We start from the raw sequence: 23,335 nt of genomic DNA on the forward strand, positions 1-23,335 counted from the left end.
AACCCTCTTACGTCACCTTCTAAAAATTTACCCACTCAAAAGCCATTACGTCCTAAGTATTCAGCCGAAATTTCATTTTCATCCTTTAAGATTTCTGTTCATGGGAGTCAAAAACGCATGTTCCGGACATTTCAAGATGATGTTCTACTTTGTTTTACTTGAACAGGTGATCAATAGGTCCTCCATATTCTTGGTAGACGGCGCGCAAACGTTTCTTCCATGAACTGATTGAGTCCCGAATCTCCTTAAGAGTAATTTTTTTCCAACAGTTCTTGATGCGTGTCACACAGGTGCAGAGCGCGCTCTACTGGTGACACCTGACAGGTGATGTAGTGTGGGTCACCAGAACGTGCGTTTTTGGGCCTGTGTTTTCATTTTAACCCTGTGTACAGATTATTCAAGCTATGATTAAAAATTGGTTAGTATATTAACAAAATCATGCCATTTGAATGTCTAAAGTTTGAAAGGGTTTGAACAAAGGATAATGGAGTAATGCAGCATCAAAGCACGGTCCATTTTTTATGCCCACCGGATATATGAAGCCTATCTTTTCAAGAGACAGGGTGAGCCTTTAGTGCCACCTCACTAAATTATCAACCAGGAGAATGTCCAAGTAACACATCAACTAACTGCCCCGTCTCGGGATATCCGCTGGAAGAAGTTTGGGGACGTAAAAAGACCGCTTAATGTTAAACGTATATGGTCTGGCGAAACTCTGGCATTGATTCATTTATTTGTTTGATTGATTTTTTTTTTATACAATACTCAAAAACATTTCACTTTAACCCACGGCGGTCTCCATTGTGGTGGGAGGAAACGAGGTAGAGCGCGAAGCTCTTCCATGGATGCAGATCAAGCCTTGGCGTTTTTCTTATTCATGGATATGTTTGACACCGCATGTTCCACCCATAACTTGAGTTATGTACTAAATTAGCAATGGTATATTTTCTCTGGTAAGTGTAGTTACAAAAGTTTGCAATCGAAATTAAATAACAATCAAGTATAAAAGCAAAACTTCCAATAAACTGATAAACTTGGTCGGACTTTGTACCAAAATTTATTACCTTATTATCATTCTTTACATGAGTAATGTATTAACAATATGCAAAATAAATAACTTTTATGTACAGTAATGTCAATAAACTATTTTTAAGAATGTGATAACATCAGTTTGCAAAAAGCTGCCAAGTCAAATCATACACAATTATGCCCAGCATTTTCAGAAAGATGGCAATAGTAAAGAATTCATGATAAACTAAAAAAGAAGAGGCAGCTGAGCTAGATAGTTAGCTAGTTTTTGTAGTCTTTTCCTGTCATAAAATATGAGTAAAAATGCTATGTGAAAAAAAATAATTCATCAGCACACCCCACGGAAAAGCCACTGAGATCTAAATCTTGTGCACACGAAAAGAGATGGGTGTAATGAGAACTGTGATCGAAATAGAAAACCAATGTTGTTTCATGGACGAGCGTTAGTGGATCTAGAGAAAACAATCACAAAGACAGCCAAGAAAATTGCTCTGCAAGGTTTAGATTGTTCAACAGAATGATTACAGAGGTTATTAATTGTCACTAATTTGTAGCACTACCCAGCAATTTTAATTTGATCATTAATGACAAAAAAGAAGAAATGCAAAAATCAAGAAATCAAGTTGATCCCTATTCTGTCTATCTTTATACACACTGATCTCACAGTATTAAAATTCATATTAAAGTGATTTTTAAACCCAGTAGTAAATCCTAGCCATCTTGTTTACAATACATTACATTGGCAGCAGTAAAAAGTTTGACAATCCTATATTTCTGTCATGCATTTCTACTGGAGTTGAAGTTTTCACAAGCAATAATGCAGGTGGCACAAAAGCCATGTGAAAAATTGAGGTGAAATCTGTACTGGTTAAAATATTCCTTAAATATATTTGAAATCCGCAGCTACACATTACAAGTCATTATGCTGGAGTTTGAAGGACTATGTTTCACCATCAATTACAGCACCAGCATTGAAACAAGTCTTGCATTTCACTTTTTGGAACTTTAGTCTCAAGGTCATCATACAGCCATCAAAGGTCAAGATAATGGTTTTAGCTAAAATCACCCAGGATCTAGTCCAGAACAAGGAACAAGACAAAGACAACTGTTCTTGATGGTCATGAGCTGGCAGATTTCTGCAAGGCTTTGAGGTACATGTACCATGTTCCTATGTTTCTGCTAAAACTCCTACAAGAAATTACAACTTCCTATATCCTTTTTGACACTTTCAAAGAGCATGAATCTTCATATATTTGTGGAAACTCGTGAATTATGCTAGGACAATGCTGTTTTCTGCCTCCTCTGCCGAAATGACCACTGCCTGGTCCAGTGTCTCTTCACCTGCCTCAACAGTTTGATTGACCTGAGCCAGTCCCACCTCTGCGGCTGGAGTGACATGAGCCAATCCCGCCTCCACTAGATCAGTGACCATGTGGGCGGTGCTGATCACCTGAGTGCCCCCATCCGTCACAGCGATCTGGCCATCTGCAACTGCAATCTGAGCCTCTGCCAACTGTTCCTCTGTCAACATAATGCTGTCTTCTGCAACACAAACCAATGAGAATGGTCACAACAAAAGTATTTTTATCCAGGTGCAACCGTGAATTTCGGGTGAAAACTGCCTACGATTTCAAGTGAGTTTGTGTTTTAATACAAGTCTGTCACAAAATATAACCACCCCAAGGGCCTTGAAAAAAAGAACAGAAGATATCATATTTACAGACCCACATGGATCACAATGTATAGCTTAATGACCCAAGTGATCTTGAAAAAAAAAATGACCAAGATCACCAAAGATGAATGCCAATGTCTAAGTGTACATGTGGTAGAAGATTACTGAAACTGGTTATGAACATTCAAAAGATAAAGGGCCAGATGTTTAAACATGTATTAACTGTTAAGCCAGGCTTAAATCTTAATACTAGTATACTAGGCCTAATACAAAACTAATTGTGACTTAAGTCGAGACAGAGTTAATACCAGGCTTATCTACTGCTGATACATTTTCGAACAACTGGGTCAAAGTGTTTACAAACTGAGGCAATTTTCTATCTATAACTCAAACTCTGATTGACAATTCACTTAAATTTCATAATTAATACACTTGTGTGTCAAAGCATTCCTAGGAAAGATACAAATATGAAATTGTGTACACTAATGTATGGATAGATCTGAGCATATTTAGCTAGGATAAATGTGATTCTGAAGTGACTGAAAACCAAAATGTTGGTAATATGTGGCAAGCTTGGTAAGGAACTTTTAAATTTAAGGCTAGAATTTCCTAATCATTAACACACTGGCTGAAATAATCTTCATAAACCTGAACTCTAGGTGAGATGTCTGAAGGCATAGATACTAGGGTTAAACTATGAATCAATGACTATGACACTGACTTGAATACCTTTTATCCACAAATACCAGTGAAATGTTGAAAGACATAAACAAAGTGACTAGGGCTAAAATTTATATTTCTAAGTATATCACATATATCACAATAGTGAGATATAAAATACAAGTGACTTTATATTTTCCAGCCCAGTGGAATTGTATTTTAAGACAGGGCATGAGAACAAAACTTATACACTTGTGTAATTTTTCACAGAGATATAATCTGTCACAATAGTTCAGTTCACTGAAAAATCTGTTTCAAGACAGGGCAATAGCTATGTCAAAACCAATGTATTGTATTAATTTATGATGAGATATTCAGAGTTGAGTTGAGGACAGACAGTATGAGGGAGACAAGAAGCTTTCCAGAATGTGCTGAGGTATGTCACAGTAATCTATGTAGGTCATCACAACCTGGTGACCCTTAACCTCTGACCCCACTTCCTGCTCAGGTCACCACCCAGACTTCAGAGGCGAAAAAGAAAACAGAAACCCAGTACTCCCAAAAGATGTTTGTAACATTCCATTTCTTACAAGCACCATACACTGACTTCCTTAAGAGAGTTGAAAAATCTACCACAGAAACAGGGTACTAGGTGCTGAATGGAGCTATCATCTTCCTAACACCCAGGGCGGAAGAAAAAAAAAAAAAAAAAAAATAGGGAGAGAGAGAGAGAGAGAGAGAGAGAGAGAGAGAAAAATGTGGAGACAAAAAATAAATATATCCATGTTAATAGAGTACGGGTATGGTTAATTCTTGGAAGGTTAAAAAACAAACAAGACTGTCAGTGACATGTCTCTGTACCACACTGATTCGTGATAAACCAATGCTATAAGTCACATATATTTGCAAGACAAACTTCAAATGATGCTTCATTTAATTATTGTTCAATTCAGCAGAATAGTACGTCTGCAAATATCAGCAAATTACAACCAATTCCAAAATTTTTCTGAGTTTCCAGTCAAATGATAAGGTATCCAGATCAGAAACTTTGTGCCATGAGTTTTCTTTTGCATACTCAGTACATTTTATTTTACTATTAAGACATTATTCTTCTATCAGTATTTTTCATGCACAGCACGCTACACTTCCTATTTACTTCCTTATAATTACAAGATGGAACTAATGATTCTAGATGTAGGTGGGGGAAAAATTGGGCAGAGAATGGAGTAATCACAGAAATTTATCAAGCCTCAGATGGACAAAAATCCACTGCTGATCTGATCACGCTGACGGCTGGATAAATTCACACCTGATACTGTCATTCTAGTCACAGGCGGGTAATCTGCTCTGTAGCAGTCTGCCCGCTCACTCTGACTGAGAAAAAAGCAAACACTGGCAGCCCATACAGATATATTCTCAGCTAAATAAATCCTCTTTAAAAATCCTGTTACAATGAATGGCAATAGTTATTTTGATGCACTCTTATGTAACAATAGTCACGTCATAAAGTTACACGTAACAAAAATACACATCACAGAGTTACACATGTCATACAGTTAAACATGTCACACAGTTATACGTGTCACATAGTTACACGTGTCACACAGTTACACGTGTCACACAGTTAAAGGATATTTGTAGCAGTCCTCTTTATTAATCATGTACCAGTCCTCTCGGTTACCTTCTTCATAGTTATATCTTTTATAACATTACATATCGCAAGATTTAAAAGATTTTAACTCCATCCTTTAAGTCTTAAAGCAAAAACTTACCAGTATTGAATTTAAAAAACTTCAAGGAAACTGTGTATATTGTGTATAAACAATGTATTTCACTTTAAGCATTTTTGAGCGAGATATTTATCTTGTTTCATCCACCTTACAAGGGACACAGAACTGATACTGACTGGCTGACAGTGGAGATGGTGTTTCACAGATTACAATCCTGCAGCCTTGGTCATTGTTGAATAAATCTGCTATAACTAAAATTCAGCTTAGGCTTGGCATAATCTCACACCAGCCAATCAGAATCGATTCTGTATCTGTTAAAAAAAAATTTTTTTGTGAAGTTTGATTACTTTATCAGAAAAAACTTTAGTGTTGGTATCAAAAGTATCATTTCAAAGCCTTACTATGCTTCTGAAAGAGCCTCTTTACTTGACTAGCAGAGGTTCTTTCATGTTTTCTGTCCCCACTAATGTCTTCTTTTAATGCAAGCTCATAAGTTTGTACGTAGTAAAGTATCCTGTTTAAACATAATTCTATCCTAACTGATAAAGGCCTATGAATATTTTTTTTTCTAAAACCCTACTCAAAAAATACTTGTGGATAGCATTTTCATACTGTAAAACAAAAAGGTCTCAAAAAGGAAACGGCTGAGGCTAGGTTTTCTATATCACATTTTAGCCTGCAAGGCTAAACTTCACTATTGTCGTTTTTCAAGGATGAATATTGAAATTATTAAACCGTAAATTTCTACATAAGAAAAAATACAGAGGCAGAGCATCTCAAGGTATATTTTACCAGTCAACACTATGGGAATCAGCAGAGAGCGCTACTGCCTTCAGTGTTCCCTGAGAAATTAGAAGGAAACAAACAATGTTTGCCTTGGGGCATTTTTTATTACTGGATTTTTGTGGTCAGAGCTGAATACCTTCTTCCCCGCTTCTTGAGTCAGCTGAAATCAACATTGTCCTACTTACAGAACCACAGGGGACAAGCCCATTCATAAGATTGCTGAGAAATGTAAATGTGGTGCATATAAAGACTTGGAGATAGTGGAGTGCCTTGCAGCAGTCCATGCTTGGCCCACCAGAGTTAGGTGTACAATGTATCTGGGTCAGCTTAGGTGTGGGGGAGGAGGATATTGAGCAATCCAGGAGGCCAGCGTCTGGTTAGTCTGGTTACCGCCTCAGACGCATACCAGCACTAACATAAATACACAAAGTTTTCAGCCTTTTTTAGTCCACAAAAAAGGTGTAATTAAACTATTTTATGCACAAAGTTAATTAGACTTCGATAATACTGAAAGTTTCTTTGAATTCCCAGTCTTAAAAAGTACAAGTCATTTTGCTTGAGTGATCCCTTATTAACGAGCAAGGATACAATTTTGCTTTTACAAAATAACAGAAAATAGAATTAAGACATGTTGCAAGATATTATGAAAAGATTTATTTATTCATTTGATTGATTGGCTTTTTATGTTGTACTTAAGAATATTTCACTTATACCACGGTGGCCAGCATTTTGATAGGTGGAAACCGGGCTTAATGTGGGGGAAACCCATAACCATCCACAGGTTGCTGATGGCTGGTTGGAGAGGAAGCCAACAAGAGCTGTACTTGAATTCACAGTGATCGCATTGGTTGAAGGCCCCTGGGTCAATGCGCTGTGTATTATGAAAAGAACATACATGAACATATTGGTGTGTAAAGCCATTTTCAGTATGAAGAAACCCAGAGTGTATAAAAGCAGCAACAGTAGAATTCTTCTTAACTGTTTTAGTTGTATTCCATTTGTAGTTCTGAAAGGAGTAGGTACATTATCATGTACATACAGTGACTTTTTTGGCTTAGAAATAGTAAAGTCAGATTTCACAGCAATCAAAGGAAATCTCAGGTACTTCTAAAATGTATTGAAATGTAAATGTAGGACGGCACTGTGCAACATTTTCAACAAAATGTTCTGATGTGTGTTCATAAGTATATTCAGCTTGCCTGAAATATCTACACAATATTATATCTAACAATTCTTTAACATTTTCAACCACCACTGTGACCAATATTTTGAAACATTCTGAGATGCCAAATCATATTTGGGGTCATTTCCATAATAATTTCCAATGAAGAAAGTGCTTTAGTGGTTGAAAAGATTCATATATAAAGATTCGTAATCCATATTTGTCTTCAAACCTTCACATACAGATTTATAAATGATTATCTTAAAACTAAAAGTAAGAGAGGACAAAACTTCCAGAGCTGTGATGCTGCCGTCGTCAACTAGAGAAGCATCTGGAGCTCGGCCTCATCTGTCAAGCATTAAAGGGTGATTTTAATATTGGGTCGTCTGGTATCTGTGCTATGTTAATTCCCCTGATGTAGTGTTGATGATGCATTCACTGTTCGCAAAGTGTAACCAAGCTCTGTTAAAACATAGCTGTGACAAACCACAGCCACAACCAGTATCATAACTCATTTATATTAAAGCTCAATGGAGATTGGCCAGAATTGGATGCAATTACACACAAGTTTGAGCATCAAAGCCTTGACAGCCAGAGCAGACGTGAAACCATCTGGGGGTGGTAGCAGATTTTGTAACTTCATAAAATATTGTACAAGTTTGACATTTCCTACAAAACTACGCAGCACTCTTTCTTTTTATGACTGGCTGACATGTGACATTCCCTCATCATAATGTTGGGACATAAAGATGCAAGTTATATTTACACATACACCATATTTATAATAATTATAATATCTTTATTTTCAGAGGGTAACAAACTCAGTCAATATGACAGTATTGATCTTCCCCGAGGCCCTCCATTCACTCACACAACCACTCGGCAGTTACACAGGTTATTAAAAAAAGGAAAAAAAAAAAATTACATGGAACAATCAGTTCAAAGTTATACATATATATATATATATATATATACATGTAGACATACAAGGTTTTGCTATGTTTTTGTCACTTTTAGTACAAATTTTTAAACGATTTAACTGAGGAGGTAAATTGCACAAAGGCAGGCAGAACAGCCGCAGAGTATGACAAGCTTTTCTTAAGTTGTTCTGTGTGGGGAAAAGGAATATTTACTTGCTTGCTTGTACACGATCTTAGTTCATGATACGGCTCTTCTCTAATTGGAAACAACTTTTTCAGCAAAGTTTGCTCACAACAAAAATGATAATACATGAATGAATTTTTCTGAATGACTACGTGCACGTGATTCAATCCTGAGATACGTAAAGTTTGTCAAGTTTTAAGGAAAGCTAAACAAGAAAGCATAATCTTCTGAGGTTTGCTTAACAGCATTGGTTGTTCTAAAGTAAGTGCAATAATAATGAATGTCCCCAGTGGAAAGTCCTTCGGACAGCCATAAAAAAGATGTGTATAAAGTAACCCTACCATACCGTAAAATCATGACATCATCTTGACAAAGGGAGGTCACTCATCTGTCATAACTTAATTTAAACTTAAATCACATTTTTCAGATGGTCGGTACACAACTAACTCAAATGTTCATGATGGTTTCTTTACCAATAATATTTCACGTTCCAAACCAGTCTTTGCTAAACACAGAGCGTTTTTAATACATCTGGACATCTATTGATATGCCAAATCAAAGTCAACAACTCACACAGGTTTGTTGAAAATGGAAGAAACAGCCCAAAACCCAATCTTGGGCTGTAATTGTCCCGGTGAAGCCATGTACCAAATTTGAATTCAGAATATCCAAGCTGTCTGGAAAACTAATGAAAGGCCATAATAGGATAAAAAATAGGATTTTTTTGAGAAAAAAAAAATATAAAGAAAACAGATTTGTGACGGATTGACACACAAGGTGCAAATCTATAGTCCTCTGTAATACCAGGGGACTATTAATCAGATCCTGATTTGTTATTCCTGCAATGGTAGTGGATATGTATCAACCTATCCACAACTAAAATCATGTGCATTAACTACTTCACAGTGACCTAATTCTGTGTTTCTGCATGAGAAGTCACAGGTATGTGATCTGACACTTTTTTTACCCTACACCACAGGCTACAAGCTTGTGTTACGACAAGGGTACAGCAGTCCAACTTTAGGCACTCTGCTACAAACAACTCTGTCCACACAAGGCACTTCATAACAGAACATTTCTCCTTAAAAACATCACAAGAAACAGAACAAAACCCCAACAAGTCTTTACGGTGAAAGGTGTGAGGGTGATTATGCCTCATAATTCACGAATGAATCGTACTAAGAATCCAGTCTAGATTTTAATTGTAGTCTTGTTGATATGGCGGCTGATTGATGGCGTTAACGAGAAAGATTATTAACTAATTGTGTAACAGCGGAAACAAGCCTACACGTTGATAACAGTTTTGCCCACCCACCCACAATCTATTCAGCATCAGCCATGTTTTCCAGGAGAGAGAACAATCGAATGTCGCTCTAGACTGAGGGAAATGTTCCCACGCTGTTTCCTCTACACCCATCAAAATTGAGACCATATCACATAGGCCCTTTAACCTGCAAATAACTCTTAACCGCTGGTTTATTGTGTGAAAAATATTTGTCCAAGTGTTACCGAGTACACAGGTAAACAGCTATTTTTACAGCCGATATTCCACGGTATGTATACAGTAAAACCTGTCAAGCTGTACTGAGGAACCTTTTTATAAAATTTGCTCTAAAGGAGAAATAATTCTTCACCCTAATTCTGTCAGAATAAAATGCCAATAAAATCTGCTACACAGGGGTGAAATGCCGAAAAAGTTTGTATGTCACGCCTGCTTTTTGGGAATTTTTTTCTCCATGTTTTGACATGTCATTTTCACCAAATTTTAAACTAGCTAGAACATGCATTTAAAAAAAAACCCATCAAAACATAAACCTGAAATTATTTACTGTTCTACATACATGTGGATATGAGCTAAAATTTTATCTCCAAAAATGCATTTTAACAAGAAAATAAAGGTCATTTGTCATTTGTCAAAAGATTTCTTTTGGAGATGAAAATGAAACTGTGTTCCAGTAGAATAAATACACCTCAAAACAAAATAACACCTCAAACCTCAAGATCAATAAAACTCTCAGAATCCAGCAAAATAAGTACTTTTGTCATGGACGAAACTTTAGATGAACATGTAATGTGAGAATGGGTGATCTCTCATCAAAGGTTTCTGTTTGGCTGGAGTGTACCACCCACCACCTCTGAATGGGGAAGTCATGCAAAACAGGTTGACATGAATTAAGTCAACAGCCCATTTAAACAGAAACCCATAAAATCTGCACTAGGGCGGAAACAATTGGGACATAAATCTAAGATGGCTGACAAAAAGCAGCACGAGTCTATAGCAAATCCCCACTGAAAGAATGACAGCAGCCATGCTGGGATGGTCAATTACATCTGATAATCTTTATAACTTTGTCTTTTTTTTCTTTGAAATTTTCAAGATATCCAAACCTGTTCCACATTATTCATTTGTCTTGGAGTTCATCTAACATGTTATATACAGCAGAAGACTGTCAAACCAGTATTATATTTGTACATCTACAGTTTTCTGGAAATAATACAACTTCTTTAAAGTACTTACAAACAGTACCAGTAATCAGTATACAGATTTAAGAAAGTGTTAAGGTATTGGTTAAATTTTACAAATGATCGAGTTATTTCCATGTTCATTTAATGTTCATTTATTTATCTGACAGTTGTTTACTCGAGAATATTTCAGCTATATGATGGTGGACAGTTTTATGGGTAGGTGAGTACCCAGGATAAACCAATAACCTTTTGGCAGCTTACTCACAAACTTTTACACAGGTGCTGTACAGATATGCACACTACATTGATGGAAGACAAGTGGTCTTGAATGAATGTAAATACAAAATGGACAGTGTAAACTGCTACCCGAGATTTGTCAATTGCTTATCGTCAGCAAAGGCTCCACAAACAGTCAGAACAGGATGTTCAAGTTTATCCCATGGTCCAATGTTATTTCACATTGAAATATACTGCAATAAACATATGAAATGGAGGATTCCACATACAGAACCTAGAAGACACCTCAAAGCTTCACCTAGAAACTTCTCCACCTAGAGACAAAAACTACATTATCCAGGACTATGTTTTAACATCCACGCCAACACCTCTTCATTATGAAGGGCATGAAATAGACTAAAGCAGACATCTATAAGGTTATAATGAGGATGTTCACTTCATACAAATCATGAAATCTTGAACAATTCATGTAGGCACATTGGGCAATGGCCATTTAGCTGCAGCACTTCTTTATGTGTATCCATTTTGTCCTGATAATGGTGCAATTTTTGTGAAATCTTCATTAGGACAAGACTGAATAAGCAGTACTTGGGGATGTAGGTGTTGAAGGGCTTAGTTTGCTGGTCACACACAAATGTGGTCTCCGATCTTCTGTAATTCAGTGCTACCCTGAATGGCCGAATGGAAATTCCCACTAACAAGTGCTAGTACTTTTAAGTAATAAAAACGTGCTCCCATTGCCACAAGTGGTATATATACTTATATGGTAATGGTACTGAGGAAAGACCATCGCCCCAGTGGTAAATACACGTACATGAGCGTAGGCGTAACTAGTGATGATAATAAAGAATAGAAGTTCAAATGGTTAGTCATTCTCAATGAAAGCTGTTTAGTGGGCACGCCTACAAAGTTTACGAGCTTGACCTTCCCTGTTAAAGTACAAGACATTTATTATTTGCATTTTAATATGAATCTGTGATTACATGGCTTAAGTTAGCAATATTTCACCCCTATCATGGCCTAAATCATTCGCACTTATGAGGTTCAACGACAATGCACAAATGACATCTGAAGAATTGGCAGTATTCGGTTAATGTGTCCAAAACATGTACATACAAACACATGTGCTTTCAGGTGTACCTGTACTGGAGATGTTACAAGCTGTAACTTCATTTGCCAAAATAAACAATACCTTAGACAAAACGTTGGGACGTTGGGACGTTCCAAACGATGTCGGAACCACTCATAAGGTTGAGGATTTATTAGTCTTCTCTGCAGATTTGAGAGGCCATTATGAATTGAGACTTTAGTATGTTGGTTAGTTTCCAGATGAGAATTAAAAACACCAGAGAAAATCACTGAGAAAGTTTCTCTGTTACACTGTGGCAATATAACTTGTACTACAAAAATTCTAGCAGCTCTGATAATTATTTATTCAGGAAAATGTTACGATCGTAAAATCTTCAAACAGGAAGATGTGAGCAGAAAAAAACCACTTCACACTTTTCCTACTAACACAGCAGAGCTAGCAGAATCTGGATTTGAACACCCTGTCTGGCTGGAGAGATGGCAATATCTAAACTACCAACTGTAGACTCTAAAACAGGCAAAACATTGTCAAAATTAGCAACTCCACAAAATCACTAAATCCTCCTTTTTATGGCTTTGGTTTAAAATAAAGGTGTTTGAAACTTTATGATGTATGCAGAATAACATCAAATACATTCATGTACAAGATCGTTATGCAGAGAATTGAGTATGAGTGATGACAATTTTGATGTCCCTTTGTCTTATCTCCCTTTGAAGTGGAGCTCTTTCTCGTATAAATGCCTGCCACCTTAATCAGTTCTTTTAACAGGCCAAGTGAAAGAAAAAATAATATGAAAAAAAAAGAAAAAAAAAAAAAAGTCATCTGCCACTAATTTTGTAGAGGCCATTCATAATCATCTATAGTTTACATTAGTGTATTTTTTTTTACCAGGCTGGTGAAACCCTCTATCATCATTTAGGTAAATACTGTGTACATTTTGACAAATCTACATAAATATAAATTCTTGTCATAGCTTTTTCATTCACCAATCCTCTACAAGATGTTTCTTTTCATAACAAGAATTAGCCACTCATACTATTAAAATTAAATTCCATGGGCCCAATAGTTGACTCGCGGCTAGAAACAAAAAAACTCTAATTGAATCAAATGTATTACACACCTGCGTATTAATTGTAAATCCAGCTATTCACCCATCTAAAGTGTTGACCCCTCCGGGCATCTACAACATATTTATTCATCTAACTACTCCCTTTCTTATTCTGATAGATAAGGCACTGATTACACTCAAAGCCATAACTATCCTTTTTATTTGTACATTAACATACATGTGCATATGGCCACTGTATAAAAAAAAACTAACTTCAGCATATTTAGTCCTAAAATGTATGTCATCAATAGTGCCAGACTGTTGCTCAATATGATGACAACTATTTACTGCCGTCCACTTTGTATTAAACTTTTTTTCCTTTCTTTTTTCTGCCCTCTAAACATTTTTTTGGCCAGCTTTTTTCTCTGCTCAGTGCAGCTTTCAGTTTCTCTTCAATACTGCATGCGTGATTTCAGCAGCTTTCAACAAACAACTTTCTGATGCACAGTGTACATGTATACCTAACTACAACTGCAATTTTCAGACACACTTCTGCTTGTTAAATAGAAATGTCCAGTGAAATGACAAAAAAGATATTATTACAAACTGTTACATGGAGTAGTCAATTTGTTTAGGTACATGAATAGCATTTGTTTCTCTCTTCGTGTGCTTGGAAGTTTTTTTAAAGTCGCTTTTAAACAACATTTCAGTCATATTACATATGATGGTGTCTCTGAACAGCCTGATAGCCAGTCTCATGGGTGAGATACTGACAGTGCTGCCTCACTGCAAAACAATGCTGGTAACATTTCAATCAGTGTGTTGACTTCTCTGGAGGGTATATGCACTAAACCATATTTGTAGCCCTATCCTTGACTTCTGATCCAAAGAAATGACGAATCAAGATTGCTAAGCTCATAGCAATTAAGTACATCGGTAGCCCCAAACAATTAAATACATGGGTCAAATTTGCCAAGTTCAAAGCAATGAAGTAGATGCATCAAAATTTTTAAACCTATAGCAATGAAGTGCTGTACTTCACCTTGAAGTTTGGTATGAAAAAAGGTACTTTCAAAAGCATCAGATAAAAGCCTTAAAATGATTATTTTGATGCCAATTTCTGATGATAAAAGTTGATGTGACTCCATAAAAAACCTTTAAGGCCCAATGAGGAGTATGAACAAATCAGAATCAAGCAAACAGTGTGACTTGAAATATGCTAAACTTCAGGTGAAATACAGTACATGTATCAAGATGGCTTAGCCCAAAGTAATCAGGAATGAAGGCTGTCACTTTTAAAGTTGGAATTATCCCTAACAGGTCTCTGGATAGAACTCTTCAGATAATGGAGACTAAAACAACCTGCCAATGTGACTTGTCACACTAGAAATCGTATATAGCATTCTGGAAAAATATATTTTCACAAGGAAAAAAGGAAAACAACTTAACCCAATTAAATTCCAAATGCATAAAACAGGTCAGTTAAATTCTCCACATTTACATTTACATTAAAATAATTTTACTTTCCCACATAATTTGCATCATAATATTGACATTGACTTGATGTTTCAAAGTACATGTATTAGCATGTATAATTTGTATTGCCCGGCAAATTCTTGAGCAGTAAATTGCCCCAAAATCTGCAGGTGATGGCTATTAAGCACATAATCAGCATTTTGAGTACTACACACTGAACAACACATTTACAGTCAGCTCACTTATTAGCTTGGCTTAACGCCATAAACCATTCATCAGTGTTATCTTGTTTACGATCTTGATTCATAATCTGGAAGCACTTCAAGATACGTGCCCATGTTCATTACAACAAACGTTTTGAATGGATATTACTTTACTTCTGCCAGTCATGCAGCCAATATATATCTTCCATTTCAATGAAATCTATGCATTAGATAGGCCTGGTAATATGGATTATTAGGTACAATATTAAGATGAAGTATCTATGTTGTTTTAGACAAAGCTTGCTAAAGAATTTAGTCGTCAAAGACAAACCATCTTCAGTGTTTTACACCAAGCTCCCGTTAGTCATGAAAGTCTAAATACAAGTTCTGAGGTGTTTCACATCAAGACGCTGTTAGATATAAAAGACTACAGTATAGAGGGTAAAACCAGAGCAGGAACGACAGTGTGATAGTTGGCAAATGGTCACATGTACATAGGGCCAGTGTCAAAGACAAAACATCTGCAGTGTTTTGCACCAAGTTGCTGTTACAGCCATAGAATCAAAGACAAAATATCTGCAGTGTTTTACACCAAGCTGCTGTTACAGCCATATAGTTAAGGGCAAATATTTGTAGTGTTTAACACCAAGCTGCTGTTACAGCCATGTAGTCAAAGACAAAATATCTGCAGTGTTTTGCACCAAGTGGCTGTTACAGCCATAGAATCAAAGACAAAATATCTGCAGTGTTTTGCACCAAGTTGCTGTTACAGCCATAGAAAAAAGACAAAATATCTGCAGTGTTTTATACCAAGCTGCTGTTACAGAGTCAGACAAAATATCTGCAATGTTTTACACCAAGCTGCTGTTTTAGCCAAAAGGTCAAAGACAAAATATCTGCAATGTTTTACACCAAGCTGCTGTTACAGCCATAGAATCAAAGACAAAATATCTGCAGTGTTTTGCACCAAGTTGCTGTTACAGCCATAGAATCAAAGACAAAATACCTGCAGTGTTTTACACCAAGTTGCCGTTACAGCGATAGAGTCAAAGACAAAATATCTGCAGTGTTTTACACCAAGTTGCTGTTTCAGGCAAAGTGTCACAGCCACTAGCATTAGTATTTTGAACAGGGCCATTACATTAAAGTAGTACTGTATCTACATTTTTTTCAGAACCAGTTGCTGTTAGGTTCTCTGTATACCTATAAAGAATTTGCAATGTTTTGGATGAAGTTGGGGCCAGGTCCATTTTATTACAAATAAAGTTTTCATATTGTTTTAGACCAAACTGTTCAAGCCAGAGTGTGGTACCAGGAAACAAGTTGTCTGCAGCCATGTATGTACAGATGTGCACAAACAACAGACTAAACAATTATGTTCATAAGCAGATTTGCATTATTAACATTTTATGATTATCACATCAACCAAATCTGTCAGTGACCTGTGCAAAAACAACTGTTGAACAATCTGTTTTTCAAACAGTGCCCGAATGCTTTTAAACATCATCACATGTTAGCCATATTACATACATCAGATATCAAACTTTTGCATTTCTGCCTAAACCAACGTGCAGCTACAACAGAATGTATGTGGTGTTATTCATAATTCACAGAGTTGTTTGTTAAAACACATCTGTCAGTGATTCTAGAAAACTGAATAGAGATGGCCCAGACCTCTAAACCCAAAGTCAGAATTACAGCCATGCAGATAAAACTGTCAAGAATTCCATGGTTAAACTCTGAGTCTGTGAAAGAAAGCCCAGAGAGGGTAATGTTTATTACAAGCTGGCAAGCCAAGTCACTCAATTGTAAGACAAACTGGGAATGTATCAAACCTACCACACACACATGTTGAAAGCATTTCCCTGCCCCTGACAGTATTATGTTTCCCACAAAGAAAAGCCTACAGAAAACCTGGCTTCATTTACAAACCCATCTGGAGTATAAAAAATTATTCTTGCATCTACATGTGGAGAATCAAAGTGGGAAGTTACATCTATCTATCCAACTTTTTAGGGGAACAAATAAAGCTTTTATTCACTTATTTATTTGATTGTTGCTTAATGTTGAATTATTAACATTGTGGCAAGTTTCATGGGTGGAAGAAAACAGAGCAAATACAACTTTTCATCCATGACCTATTGCAATCTATGAACAATTCTTGAACATCGATAAACTAATCATTATCCATAAATTTCACTAATTTTGATCTAAAAAATCAAACATATTGTAGAGACTTTTTTATAACTATTTATTTATTTATTTCCATTTTTATTTGAATTTAGTTTCATGCAGTACTCATAGCACTACTTTTAGCCCATGTTAAGTGATAGAAGACCCATGTTGAAAGGAAAGATGTCAAGCGTTTTCCCCATTTGCTGATCAACCAACAGACAGACATACAGACCGACAGCCTTATAAAGATGTTTGGTCGCACCTAAAAAGAATGCAATGAATCTGTTGTGCATGACCCATTATGACACAGCATCCAATTTCAGGGAGATGTGACAAATATTTTGGTAAAGTGAATAGGTTTATTTATTTATTTATTTGATTGGTGTTTTTATGCCGTACTCAAGAATATTTCGCTTATACAACGGCGGCCAGCATTGTGGTGGGTGGAAACTGGGCAGAGCCCGGAGGAAACCCACAACCATCCGCAGGTTGCTGTCAGACTAAAGTGAATAGGTAATCCACTTAAAACACTTTGGTAAAGCGCATGGGTATTTCATTTACATTTTCAGTGTAATAAGGGCATGTTTAAATACAATCAAAATGAAGCTGTCTATAATTTTCAAGGGGGCTGAGGTATATACATATATACATGTTGGAGCAAATTGGCCACCAAGATCTATGGATTTGAGTCCTTTGGATTTTTTTTTATGGGCACATCTTAAATCACTGGTCTATGCTAACAAACCAAGAACATTAAAAGCACTAAAAGATAACATCACACAAAAAATTGAAATCATAAGAGGGAATAACTCTATGCCTCGAAATGTGCAAAGATCATGTGTCTCCGGTGTAAGAAAGTAAGTTTGGAGGAAGGTGGAAGTCAGTTGGAACACTTATTGTGAAGTGTAAATTCTTAGATAGTAAATTGCCTATGGGTCCAGACTTTTGCTCTACCCTGTACATTAACCATATCAATCATCATGGCATTTCAAATAGTTTATTAAGGTCTGTAATGTAAATTTAACTTTCATGTTTATATTTATTTTTTATTTAAATGTCACAATCGTGAGAAAATATCAAGCTGATGTTCTCCATTATAGACAGACAGCTTTCCATTAGCAGCAGTGAACATGGCCCTGTCTTCAATTGTGTCAATTTGTATCAAATAAAAATGTAAAGTAATGTCACTTTAATATTTATGTAATGTACCTGGTCAATGTATGTATTTTACATGTGGATGATTCATCAAAAAAATCTACATAAAAAATCCTGTTTGCTCAAGATATTTACTTTTGTCATTCAATTTCACCTTGAATTTATATTCTGTGACATAGAGATCAAAAGAAGATACTGTCACAAGTGTTAACTAGGTGGACTAATAAATTTCAGTCCACGTTAATGTGACTGTGATGTCTGTTATCAATATTATCCCATAATGAACCTCAGGCTATAATGTCTACAGCTGATGAGAAGGGGTAACGCTGCCATAACGTATAACTCTCAAACAACATGTACCATAGAGATAGGCAGAATTTCACTAATTTACATACATAATCCATCTGAACATTTCGCCTTGATTTACATATTAATTAGTGATGTTAATTTCCAAACGAGAAGAGAAAGGGCAGAGCATGTCAAAACAATAAACCTCACTGCGGCATTAGTTCAATCATTTTAAAAAAAACTGACAGCACAAATAACTATCAAAATCCTGACTTTTGATCTGCTTAATCCATAAACCTAACTATCATCATGTGAGAGGAAAACTCTTGAGTGTGGCAATAAAAAAAAAAAGAAACAATCAAATAAATATCTTGTGTAATTCCACAGTATATACAGATAACCTTAAATTTCAGCCTGTTCAATCATCTCTGCCACCAATATCCTGAAACATTTTGAAAAAAACTATGGGTTATAGAGAAATAGTTCGCACAGTTTTAGGAAGAGTCCATCTTTAGTGACACAAACAGATCATTTTTACCACCATTTTTTTTTATAATAATTGTGTGCATAAAATCCACGGAAAAAATGTGCTTTAGTGTTTGAAAAGGTTGAATATTTACAGTGTGCACTTTTGTCAAGCTCAAAGAATGTTTGCATTTTCTGAAGAGATGTATTTAAACCCTTTTGGCCGTATATATGTTGTACATATACCAGTAACCTGTTGCTACCTGAGCTTTATGATCAAAGGGAAATAATCTGCCCAAAGTTATAAGCACACCTTTAGACTGAAAGACAGTTTTGGCATGGAAACTACACTGGTTGTTCACGCTTACTCTCACAGATCTTCACAAAGAGGTCAATTTTTCATATCTAAAAGGAAATGCTATTTGGATAATCCTTAACTAATTTAAAAAAAAAAAAAAGAAAAAAAAAAAAAAAGTAATAATAAAGAAATCCTGAATATGTTTAAAGCATGTGTTATATAAGCCGCCTTACTTACAATGATCTTTAGAACACATGCACCTTTAGCAGCAATATCCAGGGCATGTCAATTACCTCTGGTGGCCTGCGTTGACGAAGGCCATTGTAGAACAATGACATCAAGTATGACTAATTTATGTATGTAGTACCAGTCAATAACTTCAATAAGAAAACACTCTCGCAAATTCAAGGAATTTATAAATTTTATGAAAATTTACCATGTGTGAAGCTCTTTATGTTGCACAGAAACCAACAAAAAATCAGAAAGAAGGAAACCGTTCAATATGCAAAATTTTGAAGATTACACAGTGAAGTTTGTGAACCAATCTTGAAATCTCAAAATACACGGTCGTGTAAGCAGTTTCCTCTTACAACAATTAGTATGAAACTGTCTGTTTGATGCAGGGCGATGCTAGTGCCTGGGCCAACATATCTATAGTGCTACCTCACTGGAAAGTAAGACAAGGTTAAGACTATGACAAATCACCCAGTACTCAGCCTATCCCCACACATTACACAAAGTCTTCCTCCGCCTCGATTTTAAGCTTTTTTTTACAGGCAATGAAATGTAAAAATCATCAGTTTTGAATGGTGTTTTAGGCCATACTCAAGAATATTTCACTTATATGACGGATGCTAACTTTATGGTGGGAGGAAATCGCGCTGAGCCCAGGGGAAAACTCATGACCATCGGCAGGCCACAATCAGTTTTCAAGTCTCAAGCATAACCCAAATCAGGAACAGAACCTGAAACTCTCAGGCTTAACTTTACTCAAAATTGATCCTGCATCTCCCTGCAGGTTTGACTTGACTCAAAATTGATCCTGGATCTCCCTGCAGGCTTGACTTTACTCAAAATTGATCCTGCATCTCCCTGCAGGTTTGACTTGACTCAAAATTGATCCTGCATCTCCCTGCAGGCTTGACATACCTCAAAATTGATCCTGCATCTCCCTGCAGGCTTGGCTTGACTTGACTCAAAACTGATCTTGGAACTCCCTGCAGGCTTGACTTAACTCAAAATTGATCCTGATCTCCCTGCAGGCTTGACTTAACTCAAAATTGATCCTGCATCTCCCTGCAGGCCTGACTTGACTCAAAATTGATCCTGGATCTCCCTGCAGGCCTGACTTGACTCAAAATTGATCCTGGATCTAACAGGTATTGCTCAACTCCAAATTCAGCCACAATATCCAAGATATGACAGGAAAAACGTTCTTGAAAAACACTTTAAAAGACCTACTATCCTATATTTTCCAGCATTTTACGGGCGATTCATTTTAAGTACAAACTGTTCATTTTAAATACAGATCTTTCATTTTAAGTACAAACCTTCATCTGGAGATTTAATGAATACTACTTTGGTAGCTTATTTAATACTGGGCCATTTTGACCAAGGCGCAATGTCACTGAAAATCAAATACTTTCAAGGACAAAGCAAACAATTTTTTTTTTCAATGTTCTGAATAACTCAGAAGTTTCCAGGATCGATGACAATTCACCACTTGTATAAATGCATGGAAAAAGAATTACACATAAAATCCAAGAAGCATACCTTTCCATTTTTATGATGTTGCAGTGAGGAAAGTGAGCCAAAAAAAAAAATAAAAACATTGAGAAAATCAAAAGCAAACCAATTCTAACCAAGTTAACTAGATACAAGTTATTTCTGTAACCTGAGAATTCAGTTGTTTCTACCTACGTCAAATGAGCCCTGGTTTCTGTTTTTGCCATACATATGTTGGGTACTAGTGATGCGACACTTGTGTTTCCTTTTTCTCTAAGAATTCCAGACTAACAGTTGATTTATAGATTAACCGAGCACACCTCTAATGAAATAACTAGGGTTATATTATTTCTTGTATTTTCTTTCAAACATGCAATATTACAACAGCGATTCACCCTGTGACTATTAGACGACTTAATTTCGTTTCAAAAACAGAAAAAACATCAACACTCAAGGAGGCATTCACGTCATGCTCTATACCCAGGAGGGTTAGAACAGAAGAAAAGAGCCCCAGACAACCCAACCCAATCTCCTGAATCACACAATAGCTTTATCTCACGCATGGCTGGATCACAAAACTTTCACTTAGCATGTTGTTTCCACCCAGACACTTTACATGCCATCAGCATAAAGTATGTCATGGGAAATAGAGCAAGAATGTATTTGCTGTCCCTTCACCATAATAAGGGCATATACACCTGTTATGTAACAATCATGCCTCAAAGAGCATCTTTTGACAGCCAAAATACATGTGCTTATAACATGCATGACATGCCGCCAAAATATACAAGCAAATAATTTAAAAAAAAAAAAAAAAAAAAAAGGGTAATCAAAGCAAATTCCTCCACATTAATATAGGAATGACTAGTATTCAGGCCAGATATTTTTCTGTCGGCATACTTGTAATAAACGAATGACATATATTGTCACAAAGTGATATAAAACACAAGCAAAAAATTCTATTTTAAACAATGATGAAAGTGTATGTGTGTGAATTTCACATGCCTAATGAAAGAGATATTTTTTCTCAGAGCAACATTTTGGCTGTATCTACTGGTTATATTAAGTTGGATGTATATGCACACACGTCGCAAACAATGGATATCCTGCTGTTGAAAACTCAGCCCTTCCTCTGTATTTACACAATTTAAAGTATTATTTGAAAATTTTCATGATAATCTTGAAATTTGCACAAATGAGCCTAAGATTGATAGGCATTAAATTCTTGAAAACTTACCCAGGCAGTGAAGTTTAACTGTTATAATTTAATCCACTATTCACCCTTTCCTCAACGCTATGCAATAAACTGTCGACGTATCATCACTGTTAAATAACTTTTAAAATCATGGTCATTACTAAACTCATCTTGAATACCGGTACTAGAAATTAAGTCCTTTACAACTGAGCTGTGTATTAAGCTCTTATCTTTAATATTAACATGTAGTGGAATCAATGCCATGAATCTCTGACTGAAGGCAAGCTGACTTGACAAAGGCCAAAAAAACTAAATCCATTAGGATGAACTTGAGACTGTAAAGGTCTGTGAAATTTCCTCCTGGACAACATACATATATGATATATAGGAAGGCTATAAGTACATGTGATGGTATAACATGGCTTGTTGGGCTACACCAAAACATGCCTCATTACAAGGCACGATTGATTACACATGTAAAAACATGGTCACCAATGTCCCCAGCCATTTGTGTCCCACAAACTTTTACTAACTCTCAAAAGTTTCAGTAAAGAAAACTTTAACAGATCTGGTACCTTCTTTGCACTTACAGTGCTACATGTACCATGTAATTACCCACTGACAGCCATGATGTAATGCAGAGTTGGCTTACAATTGGTCTCCAGCATTACACTGTGTTCATTCCTATATTACATCTGTTTAAAAGATCAGTGTCCAGATTTATCATTTACTCATAATCAGCTACTGCTGTATATATTATTAGATTGAGATTAAAAAATTATTAAATAAGGGTACCTTAATCGGAGTAATATGGCACTTAAAATCACTAGATAATGACGATGGTTTTATGCATTTTTTCCGCCCACACTCGGTAGTCTTTGCCAAATTATGTTACACAAGCCTTACTGTTACGAGCTGTCAGAGCTTCCCCATTTAATTCAACATTAAAAAAGCTATAAGAGAGACAACAGGTATGTCGAATATCTTCCAAAATAGTTTTCTGCTGTTGTTTTTTTCAAGTTTCCAGACAATTTGACCATCAGGAAGACAGAAGGGTTTTGTACCCACATAAGACGGCCGCATCTGTTCTTGCCATTTTTCGTCTGAAATCTACGAGAAGAGTATGGCTAGCAGGACGTGAAAGATTTAACTACTACATGTGGCCGCAATTGATCAAAGTCTCAAGCTTAACTCAACTTAAAACTGATAGATAGCATATCTCAGTACACTAACAAGACGTCTATGTTTATATTGTACACGATTATATAGGCATACATGTAGGCTAATTGGAATGCCGACAATATCACGCAGTTGTCGTCGCATACAGGTATGAATTTAGAATACCTGGGGGAATAGAATATTTATGTTGAA

The 23,335-nt window shown here is 36.1% G+C and overlaps 1 protein-coding gene across 1 annotated transcript in view; it reads right to left on the reverse strand.

Annotated features, from left to right (window-relative positions):
* Positions 1-1,046: 1,046 nt before the first annotated feature.
* The window catches only part of LOC135476165 (uncharacterized), a 49,020-nt gene continuing 26,731 nt past the window's right edge, over positions 1,047-23,335 (reverse strand). Inside the window, exon 15 of the mRNA XM_064756096.1 lies at positions 1,047-2,571. Within this exon, the coding sequence (XP_064612166.1) occupies positions 2,300-2,571 (272 nt within the window). The 3' untranslated portion in view covers positions 1,047-2,299. The remainder of the gene's footprint in view (positions 2,572-23,335) is intronic.

Source organism: Liolophura sinensis, chromosome 1, assembly GCF_032854445.1.
Source record: "Liolophura sinensis isolate JHLJ2023 chromosome 1, CUHK_Ljap_v2, whole genome shotgun sequence".
Lineage (NCBI taxonomy): Eukaryota > Metazoa > Mollusca > Polyplacophora > Chitonida > Chitonidae > Liolophura > Liolophura sinensis.